Source organism: Hemiscyllium ocellatum, chromosome 30, assembly GCF_020745735.1.
Source record: "Hemiscyllium ocellatum isolate sHemOce1 chromosome 30, sHemOce1.pat.X.cur, whole genome shotgun sequence".
Taxonomy (NCBI): domain Eukaryota; kingdom Metazoa; phylum Chordata; class Chondrichthyes; order Orectolobiformes; family Hemiscylliidae; genus Hemiscyllium; species Hemiscyllium ocellatum.
This window is the reverse complement of record NC_083430.1, coordinates 36,459,635-36,484,069: the sequence shown is the minus strand read 5'-3', so window position 1 is coordinate 36,484,069 and position 24,435 is coordinate 36,459,635. Positions and strand designations below refer to the sequence as shown.

Genomic DNA, 24,435 nt, shown 5'->3' with positions numbered 1-24,435 from the left:
TTGCATTGTACTTTGTTCAAAACAGCATGAATCCATGTAAGACTCTGTTATCCCATTTTTTTAGATTAGAATCAGTCTAAACATTATGGCATAGACAGGGAACACAGGAGGCTAACACTTTCAACATATTGTCTGGCTGACACCAATTGTTCAAGTTCACCTGAGAATGTAACTTTTTAAAAAAATTTTGTGATTTACATATGAAAGAAGTGAAACTATCATGGTATTCAAACAGTTGAAAGACTCAAAAATCAAGGCTTTTTTTCAATGTATAATTTCGGTTACATCACACTGTAAATTTTTGCTATAAATTCTGTGTCTTACAATTGTGTCTTCCACATCCACCTGATGAAGGAGCATCGCTCCAAAAACTAGTGCTTCCAATTAAACCTGTTGGACTATAACCTGGTGTTGTGTGATTTTTAATTACGTCCCTCATGATCTTTTAAACCTCTATAAGGTCACCCCTCAAGCTCCTATGCTCCGGTGAAAAAAAGACCCAGCCTATCCAGCCTGTGTTTACAGCTCAAACCCTCCATTCCTGGCAACATACTGGTAAGTCATTTCTGAACCCTCTCCAGATTTAATGAACCCTTCTAAATAACAGGGTGACCAGAACTGGAAACAGTACTGCGGAACATGCCTAACCAATGTCTTGCACAAACTCAACATGATGTCCAAACTCTTGCAGTGAAAGGTCCCAGCAATGCAGGCAAGCCTATCCAGCCTGTTTTCACAACTCAAACCCTCCATTCCTTCTTAACCACCCTGTTTACCTGTGACACAAATTTCAAAGAAACATGTACTTGAACATGGATTTAGTAAGGGGAGGTCGTGCCTGACAAACCTGTTGGAATTCTTTGAAGAGGTGACAAGTAGGTTAGACCAGGGAAACCCAGTGGATGTGGTCAATCTAGACTTCCAAAAGGCCTTTGATAAGGTGCCACACGGGAGACTGCTGAGCAAGGTGAGGGCCCATGGTGTTCGAGGTGAGCTACTGGAATGGATTGAGGATTGGCTGTCTGACAGAAGGCAGAGAGTTGGGATAAAAGGTTCTTTTTTGGAATGGCAGCCAGTGACAAGCGGTGTCCTGCAGGGTTCAGTGTTGGGTCCGCAGCTGTTCATGTTATATATTAATTATCTGGATGAAGGGACTAGGGGCATTCTAGTGAAGTTTGCCGATGATATGAAGTTAGGTGGACAGGCAGGTAGTACTGAGGAAGTGGGGAGGTTGCAGAAGGATCTAGACAGTTTGAGAGAGTAGTCCAGGCAATGGCTGATGGAATTCAATATGAACAAATGCGAGGTCTTGCACTTTGGAAAAAAGAATACAAGCATGGACTACTTTTTAAATGGTGAGAAAATTCATAAAGCCAAAGTACAAAGGGATCTCGGAGTGCTAGTCGAGGATTCTCTAAAGGTAAACATGCAGGTTGAGTCCGTGATTAAGAAAGCAAATGCAATGTTGTCATTTATCTCAAGAGGGTTGGAATATAAAAGCACTGTTGTGCTACTGAGACTTTATAAAGCTCTGGTTAGGCCCCATTTGGAGTACTGTGTCCAGTTTTGGTACCCACACCTCAGGAAGGACATACTGGCGCTGGAGCATGTCCAGCGGAGATTCACACGGATGATCCCTGGAATGGTAGGTCTAAAATACGAGGAATGGCTGAAGATCCTGGGATTGTATTCATTGGAGTTTAGAAGATTAAGGGGAGATCTAATAGAAACTTACAAGATAATGCATGGCTTGGAAAGGGTGGACGCTAGGAAATTGTTTCCGTTAGGCGAGGAGGCTAGGACCTGTGGACACAGCCTTAGAATTAGAGGGGGTCAATTCAGAACAGAAATGCGGAGACATTTCTTCAGCCAGAGAGTGGTGGGCCGGTTGAATTCATTGCCGCGGAGTGCACTGGAGGCTGGGATGCTAAATGTCTTCAAGGCAGAGATTGATAAATTCTTGATGTCACAAGGAATTAAGGACTACGGGGAGAATGCTGGTAAGTGGAGTTGAAATGCCCATCAGCCATGATTGAATGGCGGAGTGGACTCAATGGGCCGAATGGCCTTGCTTCCACTCCTATGTCTTATGGCCTTATGAAACAAATTAAACTCCATCTGCCATTGACTCAATTGAACAAGATCTCTTTGTAATCTTAGATAACTTTCTTAACTGTCCACAATTTTGGTGCCTTCTGCAAGCTTACGAACCATGCTTCCTAATTCTCATTCAAATCATTTATAGAAATGACAGACAAAAGAGGATCCAGTATTAATCCTTGTTGAACACTGCTGATAACCAACCTCCAATCTGAAAAACAACCTTTCACCACCACCCTCTGTCTCCTACCATAAAGCCAATTTAGTATACAATTGTAAGGTTCACCCTCAATCCCATGTGATCTAACTTTACTAATTCATATTCCATGTGGAACCTTATCAAAGGCTTTACTAAAGTCCACATAAAACGTTAACCATTTTCCCCTCATCACTCTTTGGTTACTTCCTCAAAAGTAAATTCAAATCAAGTTTATGAGACATGATTTTCCTCACACATGCTGACTATCCCTAATCACTTCAAATCCATGTAAATCTTACCTATTAGAATCACCTCCACCAACTTACCCACCACTGACATCAGACTCACAGGTCTATAGCTCCTTCTAGCCTTTCCTAAATAAAGGCACAACATCAGCCACTCTCCAGTCCTCTGGCACCTCACCTGGTTAGAGATGATACAAATATTTCTGCTCGTGACCCCACAATTTCCTCTTTAACTCTAGATCAGTTAGATAATCTATCCACCTTTGTTTCTAAGAACTCCAACACATCCTCTTCTTTAATGTGGACTGTTCTCAGAAGATCACTAGTTATTTTCCTGAGTTCTCGAGCCTCCATTGCCTTCCCCACAGTAACAGATGATGTGAAATATTCATTTAATATCTCTCCCATCTCCTGAAGTTTAACACAAAGATGACCTCATCGATCTTTAAGGGGTCCTCCTCACTCTCTAGTTGCTGTTTTCCTCTAAATGTACTTGTAGCATCTTTTTTGGATTATCCTTAACCTTACCTGTCAAAGCTGTCTCATATCCCTTCTATGTTTTCCTGATCTCTCTTTTAAGAGTGTCCCTACAGCCTTTATACCATTGAAGGGATTTATTTGATCCCAGTTGTTTATATCTATGATTCTTTTTTATATTTTTGATTAAATGTGTTCCCTAATCTTACCATCGTTCTCTATTCTTACCAGCCTACCTTTCAGTCTAACAGGAACATAATGCCTCTGAACTCTCGTTATCAAACATTTGAAAGCCTCCCTATTGTCAGTCATTCTTTTCCTTGCAAACAGTCTATTCCAACCAACTTTTGAAAGTTCTAGTTTTTATACCATTAAAGTCTGCCTTACTCCAATTGAGAGCTTTAACAAAGGAAAGTTTATCATTTTCTTTAACTATTTTAAAATTGACAGAATTACATTCACTAGTCCCAAAATGTTTCCCTACTAAGATTTCAGTCACTTGCCCTGTCTAATTCCCAAGGAAAGGTCAAGTTCTGTTCCTTCTCTAGTAGGTACACACACATGTTGATAAAGAAAATTTTCTTGAACACATTTAACAAGTTCCTCACTGTTCAAACCCTTAATAACACAGCACCCCCAGTCAATGCTTGGAAAACTAAAATCCCCTACTATCACAACCCTATTGTTCTTAGATATATCTGAGATGATTAGATTCCCTACAGTGTGGAAACAGGCCCTTCAGCTCAACAAGTTCACACCGACCCTCCGAAGAGTAACCCACCCAGACGCATGTCCCTCTGACGAATGCACCTATTACTATGGGCAATTTAGCATGGCCAATTCAACTGCACATCTTTGGACTGTGGGAGGAAACTGGAGCACCCGGAGGAAACCCACACAGACATGGGGAGAACGTGCAAACTCCACACAGCCAATTGCCCGAGGCTGGAATTGAACCTGGGTCCCTGGCGCTGAGAGGCTGCAGTGCTAACCACTGAGTCACCGTGCTGCCCAATTCATATTCTCTATTCATATTTGTTCCTCAAATTCCCTCTGACTGTTGGAGGGCCTCTAGTACAATCTTATAAAGGTGATCATCCCTTTCTTATTTCTAATTTCAACCCATACATCATCACTGGATGATCCCTCAGAAATATCCTCTCTCACTACAATAGTGATTATTGGTGGTTCCACAACCACCTGATGAAGAGGCTGCACCTCCAAAGCTAGTACTTCCAATTAAACCTGTTGGACTATAAACTGGTGTTGTGTGATTTTTAATTTGTTCATTCTAGTTCAACAGCTGAACGTCCAAAACATTACAACGGTAATGTTCTCCTTAACCCAAGATATCTTTACGCTCCTCTTTTGCCTCCCTTTCTATCCTTTCTTTTATCCTTCTTTTAAAACCTGGAAAATTGAGCTGCCAGCTCTGTCCTTTCCTCAAGTAAAAAGTGAGGTCTGCAGATGCTGGAGATCAGAGCTGAAAATGTGTTGCTGGTTAAAGCGCAGCAGGTCAGGCAGCATCCAAGGAACAGGAAATTCGACGTTTCGGGCAAAAGCCCTTCATCAGGAATGAGGAAAATGTGTCCAGCAGGCTACGATAAAAAGGTAGGGAGGAGGGACTTGGGGGAGGGGCGATGGAGGTGGGATAGGTGGAAGGAGGTCAAGGTGAGGGTGATAGGCCGGAGTGGGGTGGGGGCGGAGAGGTCAGGAAGAAAATTGCAGGTTAGGAGGGCGGTGCTGAGTTCGAGGGAATCGACTGAGACAAGGTGGGGGAGGGGAAATGAGGAAACTGGAGAAATCTGAGTTCATCCCTTGTGGTTGGAGGGTTCCTAGGCGGAAGATGAGGCGCTCTTCCTCCAACCGTCGTGTTGTTATGTTCTGGCGATGGAGGAGTCCAAGGACCTGCATGTCCTTGGTGGAGTGGGAGGGAGAGTTAAAGTGTTGAGCCACGGGGTGGTTGTTAAAGTGTTGAGCCACGGGGTGGTTGTTAACTCTCCCGGGGCTCAAGGGCGGAGGAGCAGGAAGTGGAGGAGATGTGGTGGAGGGCATCGTCGATCTCATCTGGGGGGAATCTGTGGTCTTTGAAGAAGGAGGCCATCCAACCCAGATGGCCTCCTTCTTCAAAGACAACCCAGATGGCCTCCTTCTTCAAAGACCGGAGATTCCCCCCAGACGTGATCAACGATGCCGTCCACTGCATCTCCTCCACTTCCCGCTCCTCCGCCCTTGAGCCCCGCTCCCCCAACCGCCACCAGGTCAGAACCCCACTGGTTCTCACCTACCACCCCACCAACCTCCATATACAGCGTATCATCCGCTGTCATTGGCTACTCTCTCTCATTCCTGATGAAGGGCTTATGCTCGAAACGTCGAATTCCCTATTCCTGAGATGCTGCCTGGCCTGCTGTGCTTTAACCAGCAACACATTTTCAGCTTTGATCTCCAGCATCTGCAGACCTCATTTTTTACTTCGCTGATTCTGAACCATCTTAATCTGTCTTTCTATTTTCACTTCAACAACGTTTGGCCAGATTTCTAAGTTGTTTCTAAACAATGTTTACTCACCAATTCTCCATGAGAGGAAGACTACAGAGCAGCATGCTCAGTGTTACATGGGTTCCAGCCTTCCAGCAGACTACTAGCACATAAATAGTGAGGTCACAGTTACATTACAGTCACTTCAGAGGCTCATTTACATATTCAATAAACCTCATCTCGACACAATCTTCTCATTCCAGTGAGCAATCTGGTGGACCTTCACTATACTGTTTTTAAAAGAAGTATATCAATACCTAAATATGAGATTGAAAACTGCACAGTGTTCCAAGTATGATGTCATCAAAGAGGAGAAAGTGAGCTCATGCCTGAAACGTCGATTCTCCTGCTCCTTGGATGCTGCCTGACCTGCTGCGCTTTTCCAGCAACACATGATATCATCAAAACCACATACATGCAGGAAGACCTCTTTATTCATGTACTCCAATGCCGTTGTAATAAAGACTAACATGTCATCAATCTTCCGTATTGCTTTCTGTACCTGTATACTAAACTTGTGTTCCTTGTACAATTCCACCAAAGATTCGTTAAATATTAACATTTACAGACTTCACGCCTTTGAAAAGATGTTCTGCTTTTCTCTTCTTGCTACCAAAATGAATAACCCCACAGTTTTCCACATTGTTCTTCACCTATCACCATATTGTCTACTCAGTTAATTTGTCTATACCTCCTTGTAACCAGTACACCTTTCTCAGATCACTACCTAGTTTTGTATTATCAGCAAATTTGGATAGAGTACTTTGGGTCTCTCTGTATAAGTTATCCATTTTCATTTATGGGATGTGGGAGTTGTTGGCTGAGCCAACATTTATTGCTCATCCTGAATGCCTTGGGAAGTTAGTGGCGAGCTGTTTTCTTGAATCTTGCAACCCACGATGTTTGGTTAGCAACTGAATTTAAGGATTTTGACTCCTATCTGCTGCTCTTGTTCTTCGAGATTGAGAACTATCGAGGCCACATCAATCACAATCTGAAACTGATCCTTTCCGCACTTTAATCATGACAGCCCAGTGGCTTTGAAATGGTCTTGCTTCATTAACCAATCTCTAACAATGCTGATTCATGGTCCCAAACTCCATGAAATCTGATCGTGCATAACAGTCAACATTGGAGTCCCCCCAAGGATGTGTCCTCAGCCCCCTACTATACTCCCTGTAGACCCATGACTGTGTTGTCAAATTGCACTGAAGACATCACTGTAATAGAACAGATATCTAACAATGATGAGTCAAAACACAGAATGGAGATAGAGGGCTTGGTGATGTGGTGCAATGAGAACAACCTCTCTCTCAATGTCAGCAAAACTAAAGAACTGACCATTAACTTCAGAAAGAAAGGAAGAAAACACACTCCCATTTACAACAACAGAGCTAAGGTTGTGAGGATGAAGAGCGTCATGTTCCTCGGAGTGACGATAACGGACAGCCTGCCCTGGACTTCCCACATAGATGCAATGATCAAGAAGGTCCAACAACACTTCTTCCTCAGGCAGCTCAGGAAATTTGGCATTTCCTAAGGATCCTCACCCACTTCTACAGATGCATTATTGAAAGCATATTGTCCAGATGCAGTACGGCCTGGTATGGCAACTGCTCTGCCCAGTACTGTAAGAAACTACAGAAGTGGTGTGCACAGCTCTACGCCATCACAGAAGTCAACCTTCCATCCATGGACTCTGCTTACACAGCTCGCTGCCATGGAAAGGTTGCCAACATCATCAACAACCCATCGCACCCAGAAAATGATCTCCTACAACCTCTTCTGTCAGGCAGAAGATACATGCACCAGCAGGTTCAGGAACAGCTTCTTCCTGGCTGTTATTAGATTGATGAATGGACTCTCTAGCCTCAAATAATGCTGATCTTGCTAATGCTGAGCTCGCCAAGTGCACACCCTGTGCAATGTATCCTGTCTGCCACTGTCTAAGTCCTTTTGATTTATATGCCCTTGCTTATTTTGAGCTGCCTGCACTGCTCATAAACAAAGCTTTTCACTATACTTTGGTACACGTGTCAACAACTAAAATCAAAGTCAAAATCAAATGTTACCCTTTTGTGTTAACTTTATTTTCGAGACTTTTGTAAATTCAGGTAGATGACCTGGATTCTATTGCCCAAAGGGAATGGAGACATAATAAAAAAAAAGACCTTCACAGATTTTCCTCAAAAATGCTTTTAAAAAGTTGTCTTGCACAATTTCCCTTTTATAAAATTATATTTGAAGTTTTAAAGTTAAGACCTCTTAGACTTCATGACATGTGGGGGTTAAGGGAACAATTACATCCAAGACTATTACTTGCTTTGCAGTTTTGGACTTGACCTGTTGGCGCACAGCTATGTTCTCCTCACTCACAAGTGCACCTTTAGGCTTACTTTACTTTAATGATCCCAAGCAGTTCCAACCCAAATCTGGAGGCAAGCTTTTATTTTTGGTCACTTGGGACAGAAGTAAGAAAATACAGTTCTCATAGAAATGTAGAACTTTCTCTTCATAGGCTATGGATCCTTGAGCTCAATTGTAGCTTCCAATTCTGAAGTTGATGGTTTTTTTAAAAAAAAGGACAACAGCATCAAAGGCTCCAAAGTTAGGTGAATAAATGGTACTGAGACACAGATCAGCTATGATCTCAAATAATGCCAGAGCAGGAATGATCTACACCAGTTCCTGTGTTATTATTGCAAACCAGAAACAGATTGTGGTAGACATGAAAGAGAAGATGACCAAAGAGAAATAGGAAAGGCAGCAGCAAGGTATTGGTTATGTTACTAGATTAACAACCAAGAAGCCTGGATTAATAATGCAAAGTACCAAAGGTTCATGTCCCACAAGGACAAGTTCAGAAGCCACTGTACAGCAATGTGCAGACACACTTGGTAAAGTTCCAGCAGAAATAGGTCAGGGCAGAAATATGTCAACAGGCCATGAGAGAGAGAAATAATGAGTGGAGTGTTTCAAAATGTTGAGCATCACCGAACTACAGCGTGTGGGGTGGCATGGACACAGCTAGAGTTGACCAAGCTGGCCTCAGCCTTCTGGCAAAAATTAAACTTAAAACAATTGAAGGTTAAAAAATGAGGAGCTAAACACCAAGCAGTAATTGGCTGATATTCTGAACGCATAATATTGTTTGTTTGATTATATATATAAACTAATATTCCTTTAGACCTTCTATCCCAAAATTTTATTCTCAATGTTGGTAAACTCATGAGACACATCCAGCATTTTCTGTATTTGTTTTACAATCTCACAGTTCAACTTTTCACATCACGGACGTTGTTACCTGAAGAGATTCCAGAAATCGGAAAGACCCCAGTCTTCTTCCCCTTGGAACAAGGCAGAAGGTGGAGTTGTGCAACAATTCCTGATAATCATACCTGAGAAGGGAAGGCAAAACACATTCATTAATTGGTTATGCTTAATGGTTATTCATATAAGATTCCTTGATTTTAACAGAGTAGTTAAATTGATGGGTTTTCCCCTCTCAATGTAGCTACGTAGCCTCAGATCTGTAATCCTCCAATTTTCCACATACCTCCAATTTTGGTCTCTTCCATCCCAAATTTTAATCATTGGTAGCTCGCCTTCAATTGATTTGGTCCTAAGCTCTGGAGTTCCCTCTTCAAATCTGTCTTTTACTCTTTCTTTAAGATGCTTCTGATGACTTTTCTCTTCACAACACTTTTGCTATCTCTCCTGAGTATCCGTTAGTGGCTCTGATGTAAACTTTGTTTAGTAATGTTTTGTGAAGGCCTTTGGACAACTTACAATGTTTAAAGCTCCAGATAACTGCATGTTGTTGTTGGGTGATCTACAACTCTCAGTGTAAAAGTTGGAGCAGCTCAATGATTGTACTGACCAGAGAATGAGAGAGACTCTCATCTGGCCAAGTCAAGTACAGTGGATGGGATCGAGAAAGGGAAGGCAATCTTCATAGAACAGAACATAGGATCAGATATGGTTGTGATCAAGAAGATTTTTTGGACAATGCAAGAGAATTCATGTTGTTCTTGGCATCAGAAAAATAATTTAGAACGCTCATTTTCAACTCCCTGCTGTTGCTAGTAGCTATCCCAGAAGAGATTGCAAGGTTAGGTCCACACCAATTTTCAATGGATGGGGGAGCCATTAGATTTTCATAATAATATGCCATTGATCATCCATTGTTTTCCCCTTACCTCACCAATGACCAGACTGAAAAATCTATCCTACTCTGGCCTTAGTTAGAGAACAGGACCCCATTAATCTCATGTAATTCAAATTTTCCAGAAAATAGGTGAGGAAATAAGAAACTATCTATGCCACCAAATTCAAGACACCCAACCAAAATGGCATCAACCCAGCCATCAATGGGAAAGTATGATATTGCCATTCCTGTCATGGTTCTGATGAAAATGCAGCCATTATCTTTGTAGTAAATGGCAAAACACCACATGTACAGCCCATATAATTTAGATTAATACTACTAATTCCAACTTATTGTAACAGAGAGATAAAGAAACATAAATAAAACACAGTACATTACATTACCTGGTAATTTTAAAACAAAACTCATTATAAATTAAACTTTTCATATTTTTAAAGAATTTTGACCCAGACCTTTGGACAGGAGGAAACACAGATGCTGGGCAACCAGTTTTACTGCTGCAACATGGAACTAACTGCTTGAAACATTCGGACTGGCCAAACACTCAATGATTTATCACATGCTAAGAGGCCTCCAAGCACAGTACTCTTGTTCAAAGGCTCAGTGAAGCATATTGTACATGGCTGGTTTAAACACAATGATTCACAGCCTAGGCTCTTATACCCAAGGAATGTTAAATGTTGGCAATGATGCATCATTGAAACTTCCATTTGCTCCCAAAGTTACATAAATACAGGAGTTGGAAATAAACAAAAATGCTGTTTGAAGGTTGTTTACTGTGAGTCAAAGTATGAAACAAAGAGTTTGATTGCTTTCCAACCAGTTGTAGGAAGGGGGGGGGGATTTATGCTGATGGAAATGTTGAGTGACTGATGGTGAGAGTGTGAGGGCAGGGTATGTGGAGGCAGGGTGTGATGTGCTGACACTTCCAGAAATGTGTCCACTCAGACGCGGCAAATCCGATTTTGGAAACGGGGGTGGGGAGGGTAACGGTGCCTGACCAAATATCAGGCAGGCAGTCTTAGTCGGAAAAAAAAAGTCCCCATGTAAATAAGATGGATTAAAAAAATATAGCAAAAACACTAAAATTAAAACAAAGTACTGAAGATGCTGGAAGTCTGAAACAAAAACAGCATATACTACAGAAACCCAGCAGATCTGGCAGCATCTGTGATTCAGAGGAACAGAGTTAATGCTTTGAGCTCAAGATGATTCTTCTTTGCAATGTCCTGCAATACATTTTATTTTCACAAATAGCTTTGATTTGAACATGACAGTTGATTTGCCTATCCACATCTGTTAGTAACTTACCCAGATTTTAATGGAGAACCAATCCAGGAATATTGTGATTATAACATTAGCTAAAACTGGATGAGCTCACTTGGATTGGATTGTGGGTACATTGTAGGAAGGGCCAAAAGGTTAAGTAATTTAAAGGTGCACAAATGGGAGGTGTTACGACATGGGGTAAAACCCTCTGCTAATTTAAACCCGACACAAAGTGAAGCTCACCTCGTGCCATAATCTGTTAAATTTCGAGAGACAAAGAACCATCCCACAGGTCACTATTTAAAGTAAAATTTAACAATTTTATTCTTTAAGTCCAAAAGAGAACATTAGACAACTATTTTACAACTCCTTTCTCTTAAACCATCTTTCACCTCCCACTCTACAATACTGGCCTGATAAAAACAAAACAATTAAGATTTACAAAAAAAAACACATTTCAAAACCAGTCAGCTTGGTCGATTCACTTTTGTAGACTTTCCTCTGTAGATTTTTCTAGGTTGGCTTTTCTTTGGTCTTCTGCTGCACAACATTTCTTATGGACAGGTACTTTTCAGAGAGCTATTCGGTTAGTCGTCTATACTTGTTGGTGTTCTTGGCAGTTCTTCCCCTAACTGTTCCAAATGTCTGGTTTTATACCACAAAACATCAGATCATTTCATTGGTTTGATGTCATCAAAACATTAAATTCAAATTTGATTGGATTTTGGTCTCTGGGACATAATTCAAACTGATTGGCCGAATTTGAATTTGTTTTGGTACCATGGCAACATGACACCAGCTCTTTATGCCAATCTAATGTTACATTTTTAAATTGTTCAGCGCACTCTTGTGTTTTCAGTCCTTGCCACTTTTCTCTCTCTCTTAATGATACAGTACACACTTACACCTTCATAACAAAGAATATCAATCAATTCTGAGTCTCAATGCTCAAAATAATCCTTCTGCTGTTCTAGCACCAATATGGCTCAAACTGTAAGGAAATTCACTCCATAATTTTAGCATGTCTCCAAACTGACTTTTATGCAACAAATGATTAGTATAACAGAGCTATGACTCCACCACAGTGACATGTATATACCAGCTGTCAGACATTTGTTCGGCTGTTGGAAAGCTTAAACAAGATTGTAGTAATTGCTGTGTCATGCAGTGTCATTTATTATTGAATCACACTGTTTGGGGAGGGCAAGCTATCTAGAATCAGCTTCTTAACTTTTGAAGCAGAGCTTCCATTTACACAAGACTTTTCACAACCTCAGGACATTTGAAAAAAATTTAATTTAGGGGATGTGGGTTTTGCTGGCTTAGCCAGCATTTGTTGTCCATCCTTTCTTGTCGCCAAGAAGGCAATGGTGAGCTGCCTATTTGCACTGCTGCAGTCATGCACAGTAGGTAGACCCACAAAGTCATTAGGGAGGGAGAATTAGGATTCTGACCCAGCAACAGTGAAGGAATGGCAATATCCTTTCAAGTCAGGATGGTGAGTGACTTGGAGGAGAACTTGCAGGTGGTGGTGTTCTAATGTATCTGTTGCCCTTCTGGATGGAAGTGGTAGGTTTAGAAGGTACTGTCTAAGAATCCTTGGTGTTCTAAAAGCCTTTTAAGTGAACAAAATACATCTGAAGGGGAATGACCAGATAATTTGTTTAGCGATGTTGGTTGAAGGATAAATATTGGTCCTTGCTCTCCTACTAGTGCCATGAAAATACCAGAGAAGGCTAGACAGGATGCCCACTTGACATCTCAACCAACTGCTCCACCTCAGAAAGTGGAACATTCCCTCAGAACTATGCTAGGGCTGTCAAACTCTCCAGAGTAGAACTTGGAACCCATGATCTCTGCTTCAAATATGAGCATGCTATTATTCGAGTCACAGTGGATACTTAAAAATTAGAGAGTTATAGGACCAGCAAAGGTTCATTTTTACAACCTGTATCTCATCCAAAATATAGATGTTACGAGAGTCCTTGCAATGCTGGTAGACAAGTGACTGCAGTAGCACTGCAGACCTACTGTTTTCACTAAAGAATGACACATTTGTGACTAAACAGCAGCGTGGTGATGAAGAACTTTCAACAATCGTTCTCAGGAGTCAAACAGCAGTTGGGAAACTCTGGTGCCTTACCCATCTTGCGCCGCCTAGAATCTGAGAAAAGCTCATCAACCGCATGAGGAATTGTGCTTGAGTCACAGAAGCAGGCCATTCAGCCCAATAGATTCACACCTGAATTTATACTCCAAATAAACCTCCTTCACACTCTTGTGCTTACCTAACCTCATTTATTAATAAATTTGTGCCATTCGCCTGAATATTTTATTCCCACCCAGGGTAAAAAAAAAACAGAATTTTCTAATAAATTTATAGGAGAGTTTTTTTTATATAGCTCCTCGCTCTGGGTCTCACCGAAGTGAAAATGCTTTCTCTACATCTACATTATTGAATCTTTTCAAATTTATTTAAGACCTCAGTGGAGTTCATCAAGCTTCTCACTGAAGTCTTAAATAATTCTGGTGTCAGTTTCATTGACTTTTTTCAACAGGCAACAGCCTCAGCCTCTCTTTTTTACAACTGTCTTAATTGTTTCTATATCATTTTATGATATAAGATTAAAACTGTACATAATATTCCATAGGTGGAACTTAATGCCCTCATCTGAGGGGTATTTTGGAGCGGGGATGATTTATTCAGCTGGGAGAGAACGACCATTACATCTGCCCAGATTCAATGTAGATGGCCATCCCACACCACCAACAATTTTGACTTTTAAATGATGTGGAGGTGCTGGTGTTGGACTAGGGTGAACAAAGTTAAAAAATGATACAATACCAAGTTATAGTCCAACAGGTTTATTCGGAAGTACAAGCTTTCAGAGCATAGCTCCTTCATCAGGTACCTAGCAGGGCAGGATCATAAGACAGAAAATTTATAGCAAAAGGTCAACACCTTTAATGTATTGTCTGAGCTGAGATGTCACTTTTTTTTTATACTGATAAAACCTTAAGTTGTCTCAGGACTATGACTTGAAAGAAGTTCTGGGATTTACATATTAATCAATCAAAACCTACAGCCCCATTCTAAGTGACTAAAGACTTAACAGCAACCTACGTTTGTTCAATACATTGTACCAGTTATATGACACTTTCATCTTTTACTGTAAATTCTATGTCCTATGATCCTGCTCTACTAGCTACCTGACAAAGGAACAGTGCTCCAAAAGCTTGTACTTTCAAATAAACCTGATGGACCATAACCTGGTGTTGTGTGATTTTTTTCACCTTTAAATGGGCAATGACTAATCAAGTATGGGCTTCATCCCACTGCTGCTAGCAGCACTTGTCCACGTGGGAAACCTGGAAAGCAGACTTTTTTGGGGTTCCTTGTGGGGTTCCATAAGGTGAAGTACTTCATTTCAAAATACTCTTTGTTTGCTCAAGGAAATTGGCAGTGGGAAGGGTAGGGGCCCAACGAGAGCCATCCCCTTGTCATTGCAACTGACACCCCCCTCCTAAACCCCCCCAACCTCAACCCATCCTCATCCTTGACAACACTCGGTCTTGGGTGGGTATCTTGCTGGCAGTAGTCAATGTTTCTCAGTGTTGCTTATAATAACTGCTGCTGCCCTCTGATGCACTGGCTGTTCTTAGCCCTGATCGCAGTGTTGGTGACCTGAGGATATGGGATCTTGCATTTTCTATGATGCCAGCAAGGCCCATCGACTCCAATAAATACTGCCCCAGGTGTAGTTGAACTAAGGTTCAACTACAATTTTAACACAACCTCCCTGCTATCCATCCAGCAGTGAATATTAGTGCTTTGTTTGTCTTTTTTTAAAACCAAAAATGAGAAAAGTATTTTTAGATAGTCAGGACTACTTAAAGTACAAGCTAATACCAGGAAATGGTGATACACAAGGACTGAGATCAACCCATTATTTTTCCACTGCTCAATAAACATCTCACCATGTCTGCAGCAATGTTTTGAATCCCAGCAGATTTCAATCAGAGATTAGCTCCAGCGCTATACAGACCGACTCTCTCATGTGACAGCAAGAGAACAACAAAGCTCTCATTATTCTGACTCCTACTAAGCCAGGGCGAGACATCAGTTGTTCTTATCTGTACCACTTTGGAGAGCATAGGGACCAGACGTAGATTGACTGGACAGTTCTATTCCTTTGGCAATTCTTAAAAGATCTATAGATTGGACACAAAGTGAGCGATTTTAACTTAACCACCTTTGAATCCTTTGGGATTGTCTGAAACACTAGGTTTACACATGTTTTATCACATTGGATTTCATACCAATGTCACTTTCTGTTGAAGTCAATGTAAAACAGTGTCACACCCAATCCCAGCAGTTTAACTAAGGATGCTGAAGTTGAAGTTGGACGCAAACTAGTCAAATTTATTTTCTCGATTTGATCATGTCCTGTGTCGTTCACCAGATTTTAGTTATTGAATGCCTTTTAAAGAATTTCTTTGGTGATAATGCACTCATTGGATACCAGTCTATGATCCCAGTCCATATTCCGATCACCGTTGTTAATGTCTAACTGGGGTGATAAACCACAGAACTGAAGTAGATCAAATGGTGATTATTAGTATTTCTGAAACTGAAAGACATTTGGGAGGAAGGTTTGATTGACATGCAAAGATTTGAATTATTGTGCAAATGTCCTTTCTGCACTTTTCTGCTGTCTGAGATGTTATGTGGCTAATTAGAACCCAGATATGCCTAAATGCATTTCGGATTAGTAAAAATAAATTGAGTAATTGACACCAAATAGTGAACTGTTTTGATTGAGCCAGTAAGCAGATGGAGTTTAATTTGAAAAAAAAATGTGAGATATTATATTTTGGTAAAGGACTTATTCAATTACTAGTAGTGCCTTGAGTGGTATTGTTGAAAAGAGAAACCTAGGGATTCATGCATATAATTGTTTTGAAGTTTATATCACATGTAGATAGAGTGGTTAAGAAGACCTTTGAGTAAAGGAGTTGGGACTTCATGTTGAGGTTGTACAGGATGTTAGTGAGGCCTCTTTTAGAGTACTGTGTCCAGTTCTGGTCACCCTGTATTAGGTAGGATAGCATAAACTAGAGAAGATTCAGAAAAGATTTACCAGGGTGTTGCTGGGAAGGGAAGGTTTGAGTTATAAAAATAGGTTGGATAGACTGGGACTTTTTTCACTGGAGTGTAGGAAGTTGAGGGGTGATCTTATAAATGTTTATAAAACCATCAGGGGTATAGATAAGGTGAATGGCAGGTGTCTTTCCCCTAGGGTTGGGGATTTCAAACCTTGGGGGCATTTTTTAAGGTGAGAGGAGAAAGACTTAAAAATGACATGAGGGATAACTTTTTTATGCAGAGAATGGTTCATATGTGGAATAAACTTTCAGAGGAAATGGTGGATGAGGATATAATTGCAATGTTCAAATGATATTTGGATAAGTACATGAATAGAAAATATTTGGGGGGATATGGGCCAAGTGCAGGCAGGTGGCACTAGTTTAGTTTCGAATTATGGTCGGCATGGACTGCTTGGACCAAAGGACCGCATGACCCGATGACTCTAATATTAGTTTAGGATTTTGAGTAGATCTTGCTTTCCCTGGAGATCATTCACATTCATGTTCAGTGTCTAATCTGAATAATGGTACCTGTGGCACTGTGGCATTTCCTCATTACTGCACTGAATTGTAAGTCTCAATTTAATACCCAAGTCTTTGAAATAAAGATGAATGTCACCTGAGTATAAAGGCATAGAAACAGGAGAAGAGTGAATGGTCCATAGAAATTGCTATGACATTCGGTTGGATTGGGGTGGACAAAGTCAGAAGCCACACAACAGCAAGTTATGGTTCAACAGGTTCATTTGAAATCATAAGCTTTTGGCGTGCTGCTCCTTCATCGGCTGAAGTTGGACTATACACATTTTCAGCTCTGATCTCCAGCATCTGCAGACCTCACTTTCTCCTTGAAGTTGGACTATAGCCTGCTGTCATGTGACAGACTTCAGTAAGATTGTAGTTAATCTGCATCAGCTCCACTTTTCTGCCATATCCCCATATCACTCGATTCCTTTAGTGCCCAAACATTTGTTGATCTATGGCTGAGCATCATAATGAGTTAGAGAAATCTGTTAGATTTTGAAGAGCAAATTAAGGATTGATACAGGAATATGTATCTAGTACTTTGATTTTTGTATACATAGAATAGATAATTTATGCAAACTCTACTGGTAATCTTACATGGATAGAAAACAAAATTATGCTGAAGTGTGCATAGCCGACAGGCTCCATCAAGGAGTCTATAGTTTGATTTTATTAAGTGACACAAGATTGATCTTTTACAAATATGTAGTAAGCTTTAGGGCAAATGAATTTAAAACAAATTATAATCAGATGCACACACAATACCCTTTAAACAAGTCCTTTTCCACATGCTGCATCTTTCCTTCTGAATAAGAACCTTCAAAGTAATTTCTGCACTGATTCCAGGCTCTGTGTTACTGGAGAGCAATACAGAAAAAGTGAACTAATACCTCAAAGTTCATCATGGAAGTCTGAGAATGTGAACTTAGTTTTAGTAACAGGCTTTGCAATAAAATGTTCAAATAAAGTAAGAGTCCACGAACAAAAGTCATGTGTCAAAAAAAAAGACAATTTTTTTTAATGTCACTGACAGTTTCACCTGATTGCTGTTTGTAGAAGTGTCCTGTGAATTAATCTTCAATTCCTGGTGACTTAGGGAAATTCTCTAGCATCTTCAATAACCAGCTCAAATATAACAAACATTTACTTCAGCAAGGATGCAGAAGGCAATCGGTCCCTGTGGCAACACATCATCAGGGCACAATCCCTTTGAGTGAAGAAAAATAGAAAAGGAAGAAACAGTTACATCAGACAGCAACAAGATTCCAACTGGTTCATCACTCAAGGAAGACCTTCAGAATCCTTCATGCTTTCATGGTGTCTGTTAGTCACAAGTCCTTCATGCTTGAGCAGGAACAATGAGGCTGCGGTATCACCCTTGTTACATTAATTCTCAGACAGTGCTGCTGTCACTCTTCATTGTTGCCATGTTCACAGCAAGCAATAAGATATTCTTGAAAGATACTGACAGCAAAAATTGAACAACGTGAGCATGTAATTCTTTTCGGTCTTAGCCATGACTCAAGCCTCCTGAGTTAGAAGTGCTAATGTTCAAGTCTCAGTCCAGAAATTTGGACACAAATGTACTAGGTTGGTGTTCCAGTGCAGTACTTAGGGGGAGGATCAGTAAGCTCAGCTGGTTGGACAGCTGGTTAGCAATGGCAGAGTGACATCAGCAGAGCAGGTTCAATTCCAATACTGGCTGAGGTCACCGTGAAGGTCACAACTTCTCAGCCTCAACCTTCGTCTGAGTCTAAAATCACTACCATCATCTCTGAGAGAGCAACCTTTTTGTTCGCTGTGAATATGATAATTTTATCTTAAGAGGGCAGAAACTAAAGATGCCATGGCACTCTTTCCAGAGTCAAAAAAATCACAAGCTTTCGGAATGCTCTTCTTTTATCAGGTATGATGAAGGAGGAGCACTCCGAAAGCTAGTGTTTTCAAGTAAACCCATTGGACTATAATCTGGTGTTGTGTGTCTTTTGATCTTGTGCAACCCACAGGCACCTCTACATCATGGTTACTATTTTCAAAGAATTCTTCCCCAGTGCCCTGGCCAATATTTGTTGTTCATCCTATGTCAGGAAAACAGACCATCTTGTCATTATCAAGCTTCTGCCTGTGGGAGCTGGCTGTGCACAAATTGACTGCTGGGTTTCCTATATTGCAACAGTATCATCAATTTTGAAAGTCTTCAATGTCTGTAAAACACTATTGGAAAGTCAAACTCAGGATTGTTCAATTTTTAAATTCTGAATCGGTTATCCAGGTTTCTCCATGTATTGAAATGGAAAGCATGTTGGGACTGTTCCTGTTTGATTAGCAATGGAGCTGCCACAATCTCAGTTGCAATACCTGGGATGCTCCAATGGGACTGGGTTGTGGCAATTCGGAGTTCTGGCTCCTAAATTCGAGGAAGCTGGAGCGGAAACTTAGGTAAGCAAGGGAAAATCACCAAATATCTGCAGAAGAAACAATAGATGGGAGAAGAGAGGAGGAGGAAAAGGAACCTTTTTCAACTTGATTAATTTAGACCATTGTTTTGGTTATGATTTAACAAACACAATTTTGTTTGAATTACCATTTAGTCATAGAATTTTGTGGTCCATTTGAAAGAGCTGTTTGAAAGAGCTATCCTAATAGTTTCATTTTCCCTACTCTTTCCCTATATTTTTCTGACCAATTTCTTCTTCTAAGTATTAATCCAATCTTTTTTGAAATGTACCATTAAATCTGATCCCATAATCCTCTCAGGCAGTGCATTCGAGGTCTTAAAAACATTTTTAAAAACTCTCTATTTTTCCCATTTGATTCGTTTGCCACCTTCGTAGTTTCATTTAGAAGAACTTTGAGACCACCCAGTTCAGATCTCACATGGGTCTTCATGTATGACAGCTGAACAAGCTTTCGATGGGAAAAGTAATCCAAATCATGACAAATGCTAAGAAAATTCCACAAACCAAAATACATTTCTTATTGTCACAGCCTTCAAGAAGTGGGCGAGGGTCAGAATATATTCACTGAAGTTGGTCAGAAGCAGCAATCCTTTTGACAATTTTTTAATGTGAGCCTACATTTTCATCAATCCAATGCTGTACAAAGTTTGATAAGCTGACTTCAGAAGATGGATTTGGATGAAAGAGTTCTTTGACATAGTTAATCTCATCTTCTCTGAATACCAAAGTGATAAGCATCTCATGACTTCTTACATCAGTCTTGGTCTCAATCACTCCTCAGCAATTTGTGCGGCCCATTACTCAGCAAGTGCATGATGGAAATATTTCCTGTCCTAATTTTGTCATTGCGCCTCTTGTCCTGGGTTATCTGAAGGTATTTTTCAATGTTTCATTTCCCAATCCCCTTAAGCATCTGAAACAACTCTTTATATGCTGAACACCTCTGGTCATTGCTCACAGATTAGCAGAACTAACTATGCCCTTTGATTAATTTGTTTACTATGTGAATTAGTTGATAAAATTATTACCTTTTCTTTCTTTGAGAAAACGACAAAACTACCACATAATCATAGTCATTACAGCATAGAATGAGGCCGTTCAGTCTATTAAGGCTGTGTCAACTCCTAGTTAAGTAATCCAGTAATGGAGTCAAGAGTCACACAGCACAGAAACAGACCCTTCGATCAAACTCTTGCATGCTGACCAGACATCGCAGTCCGATCTAATTCCACTTGCCAGCACTTGACCCGAATCCCTCTAGACCCTTCCTATTCAAATGGCCATCCAGATGTCTTTTAAATGTTGTAATTCTACCAGCTCCCACCACGTTCTCTGGCAGCTCGTTCCATACACACACCACTCTCTGTGTGTAAACATTATCCCTTAGGTCCTTTTTAAGTCTTTCCCCTCTCATCTTAAACCTATGCCCTCTATTTTTAGATTCCCCCACTGTATGAAAAGGATCTTGGCTACTCAATCTACCTATGTCCCTCATGATGTTATCAACATCTATAAGCTCACCCCTCATCCTCTGTTGCTCACTCAGTTCCATTCTCCTACTCAATCTCCATGGCTAAATTTTTCCTTCAATTGCCCATGTGATTCTTTTCAAAATAACTGATCATCATTGCTTCTACCACCCTCATGGGAGCAATTACCAGTTCAATAGCACTCAATGTGTAAAATAAATCTTTCATATCCTGCCCCAAGCCTTACGTTTACATCATCATAGAATCATTGAATCCCTACAGTGTGGAAATAGGTCATTTGGCCCAACAAGTCCACAATGCCCCTCCAAAGAGTATCCCACCCAGACCTATTCCCCTACCCTATTACTCTACATTTCCGCTAACCAATTCACCCAGCCTACACATCCCTGAAAACTATGGGCAACCTAGAATGGCCAATTCACCTATCCTGCACATCTTTGGATTGTGGGAGGAAACCAGAACAAACCCACGCTGACACAGGGAGAATGTGCAAACTCCCACAGACAGTTGTCCAAGGCTGAAATCGAGCCCAGGTCCACTGGCACTGTGAGGCAGCAGTACTAACCACTGAGCGATCGTGCCTTAGACCTTGTAACATCAGCCAACGGGGACAGCCTTATCTAAATCTGTGAATTATGTCTGCTTACTTTGCCACCTTTATTTGTAATCAAACCCAAGCTTTGGTTCCCACTGAAACACTGACCCTTTCCAGTACTAGTGTATCATGGGTTCATATGTACAGTCTACAAAACGGTTATCAAATTGGAATCAGTGAAATAAATTGTCTGCAGTCATTCCATGGGAGTGATTTATCCAGTGGGTGAGGGAGAAGTGGAAAGAAAAAGAGTCAAACCACCTATTTGGTATAAATTAACAACTGTTGACATCAATCTCCAAGGTTGCTAACAAGATGTCTTGGACAATCAACCTTCTTTGTGATGATGGACATCTCGTCTGACATGGTTTTTAGTAATGAAGCTCGGGTGTACTTTGAGTGATAGAGAGAGGGGAAGGTGAGAGTCCAACAGCTGCTCTGATAATTGGGTTCTACTTTTATAATGCTGCCTGGTTTGCTGAGCATTTCCAAACTCTGTTTACGTTAGTCTCTTCTTGATTTGATTCTAAACAATCATTGTAAAGCTGTCAGTTTGACTTACTTGACTTTTCAATGATGCAATGAAACAAATTCTATGAATGATTTAAAAAGCAGCTGGGTCTGTTTAGTGCTGTAAAATATGCCTAAGAATATCACAGTTAAGCGAATATTCTGCAATAGAATTGGATGGCAGGGAAACTTGTATTTTATGTGAAGTTATTCTTTTAAATTAAAAACGTAACCTGCTGTGAGCTGAGCCTGTTAAACAGCTCAATAGCATGACACTGCTGTTAATACTAATTTGACCAATAGCTACTTGTATTGGATGTGATCTGTGAACTGATTGTGTAGGTATGCCATTAACAGGCAATCTTTCATCATATTAAAAGTGGTTCAGTGGCATGCACTGGAATATTAGTGCAGACACGTTTATCCTTTATCTCTAGCTTGTCTAGTCTCATCACTTTCAACATCAGTAAAATAGTCCTTAAGCAATTAAACTTTTTAAAGCAGTATTAAAACACTCTTTACATGTAGTATTTTCATATTATGTGTATTATATAATACTACAATTTGGATGGGGAGGTGTTTTCATGATTATTATTCCATTTGAAAAGGGATTATCTAACTTATCAACCAACTAAGTTAGATAAACTCTGGTCTACTAATGGACTGCACCAGATTCAGGTTCTCTTCTAAGTCATGCACCATAATTGATTTGGATGCATTTTAGCTGTTCCTACATGTTGCTGAATCAAGTTTCTGGAGCTCCCTACATAACAGTAAGAGATCAGCTTCATCATATGGACAACTGCAGTTCTCAAGGGGCACCTAGGGTATATTAAATGCCAATCTTACCAGAATCAACAATGTTGTCAAAATGAACAATATTAAGGGATATCATAACTGTGTTCCAGTCTGCTTGTCAGCTATGCCATAGGACATCAGCTAGTAATTGATAAATAATTCGAAACACTCAGCTGATGGCAGTAAGCCATGTGCAATTTGTGGTGTACTCCATGAAATCAGAATCTTTTGATTAAGCTACCGCCTTGACATTAATCTTATTCACCACATTACCCAACATATTGTATTGTGGTATTATTATCTTACACAGGCATCTTTACCAGCATCACTCAAAGGGAGGGCACAGGACAGACAGAGGAATATCATAATTTATGGCTAAATACAATCTTGGAGTTAAAGATCACACAACACCAGGTTATAGTCCAACAGGTTTATTTGGAAGCACTAGCTTTCGGAGCACTGCTCCTTCGTCGGGTGGTTGTGGAGTATAAGATCGTAGCTCACAGAATGTATAGCAAAAGTCTGCAGTATGATGTAACTGAAATTATATATTGAAAAAGACCTGGATTATTTAAGTCTCTCATTGTTTAAAATGGGCATGTTTGTTTCAGGCGAGGTGCCCTGTGTGATGCTATCTGTGCCACAATGTTCAGACTGATTCTAACTTAAAATAGGGATTTACAGAATCTTGTAGGAGAAAGTGAGGACTGCAGATGCTGGAGATTAGACTCGAGAGTGTAGTGCTGGAAAAGCACAGCAGGTCATTTACAGTCATTTCCAGAATCTTACATGGATTCATGGAGTTTTTGAGCAAACTAAAATGTAATGCTGCAAATACAAATTCACTCCATAAACTTGTGTGGGTGTGTGTGCATGTAGATATGGGGGGGGGGGGGCGGGGAAGTATATGTATGTGCATGTGAGTGTAAAGGGGTAAAAGTCTGCAAGAGGCTATGTGTGTATGTGTGAGCGTATGAGAGAGGGTCTGTGTGAGTGTATATGTATGTGTGTGTGTGCGTGTCTGTAGGATTGTGTGTGTGTGTGTGTGTGTCGGTCTGTCAGTGAGTGTGTGTCTGTCTGTGTATGTGTATGTCTATGTATGTGTATGTCTATGTATGTGTGTGTCTGTGTGAGGAGGGAGGTTAAGGAAGTTCTTCAAGGAAGTTCTGGGATTTATATATGAAAGAACTGAAACTAACATGCCCATTCTAAAAGCTGCGAGACTTAAATAATCCAGGTCTTTTTCGATATATAATTTCAATTACATCACACAATAAACTTTTGCTATAAATTCTATGTCTTACGATCTTATCCTCCACAACCACCTATGAAGGAGCGGTACTCCAAAAGCTAGTGCTTTCAAATAAACCTGTTGGACTGTAACCCGTAACCAACACCGGCACCTACAAATCATGTAATCTTCAGATGCTCATTGTTGTTACCATCTTATAACATTGTATGCCTGTGCTGCCAGCATCTGCTAGAATACTGGAGTAGATTTGCTGCCACCAATTCTTGCTGGTATCAGTGGAGCTACTGATACCATATAGGGAATAATGGTCACACAATGCCTTTGGCAGAAATTTGCACCGTCTTAACTAAACAGTAAAGATTAATTACGTATTACTTAATAGCTAGTTACATTACATCAAAGATACATGATTAATTTTGAGACACAATCAGGTCCCTCTTCTAAGTATAGCAACTGGTATAAGAAGAGCAAGTACATAATTTCTCTCAAAATAGTCCTTTATAGATATTTTAATCAAACCTGTTCAAACATGTTAAGACACAGCGATAGAACAGGTGGGACTTGAATCCAGGGGCTTTCTGGTTCAGAGGTGGAGACACCATCACGGCACCACAAGACTCCAACAGCAGAGAGTGAGGACTGCAGATGTTGAAGATCAG

General features: G+C 40.5%; 1 protein-coding gene across 1 annotated transcript in view; it reads right to left on the bottom strand.

The window, feature by feature from the left end:
• Positions 1-24,435, bottom strand: part of LOC132829949 (exostosin-1-like) — a 267,128-nt gene that overhangs the window by 61,155 nt on the left and 181,538 nt on the right. The window contains exon 2 of the mRNA XM_060847376.1: positions 8,867-8,960. Within this exon, the coding sequence (XP_060703359.1) occupies positions 8,867-8,960 (94 nt within the window). The remainder of the gene's footprint in view (positions 1-8,866; positions 8,961-24,435) is intronic.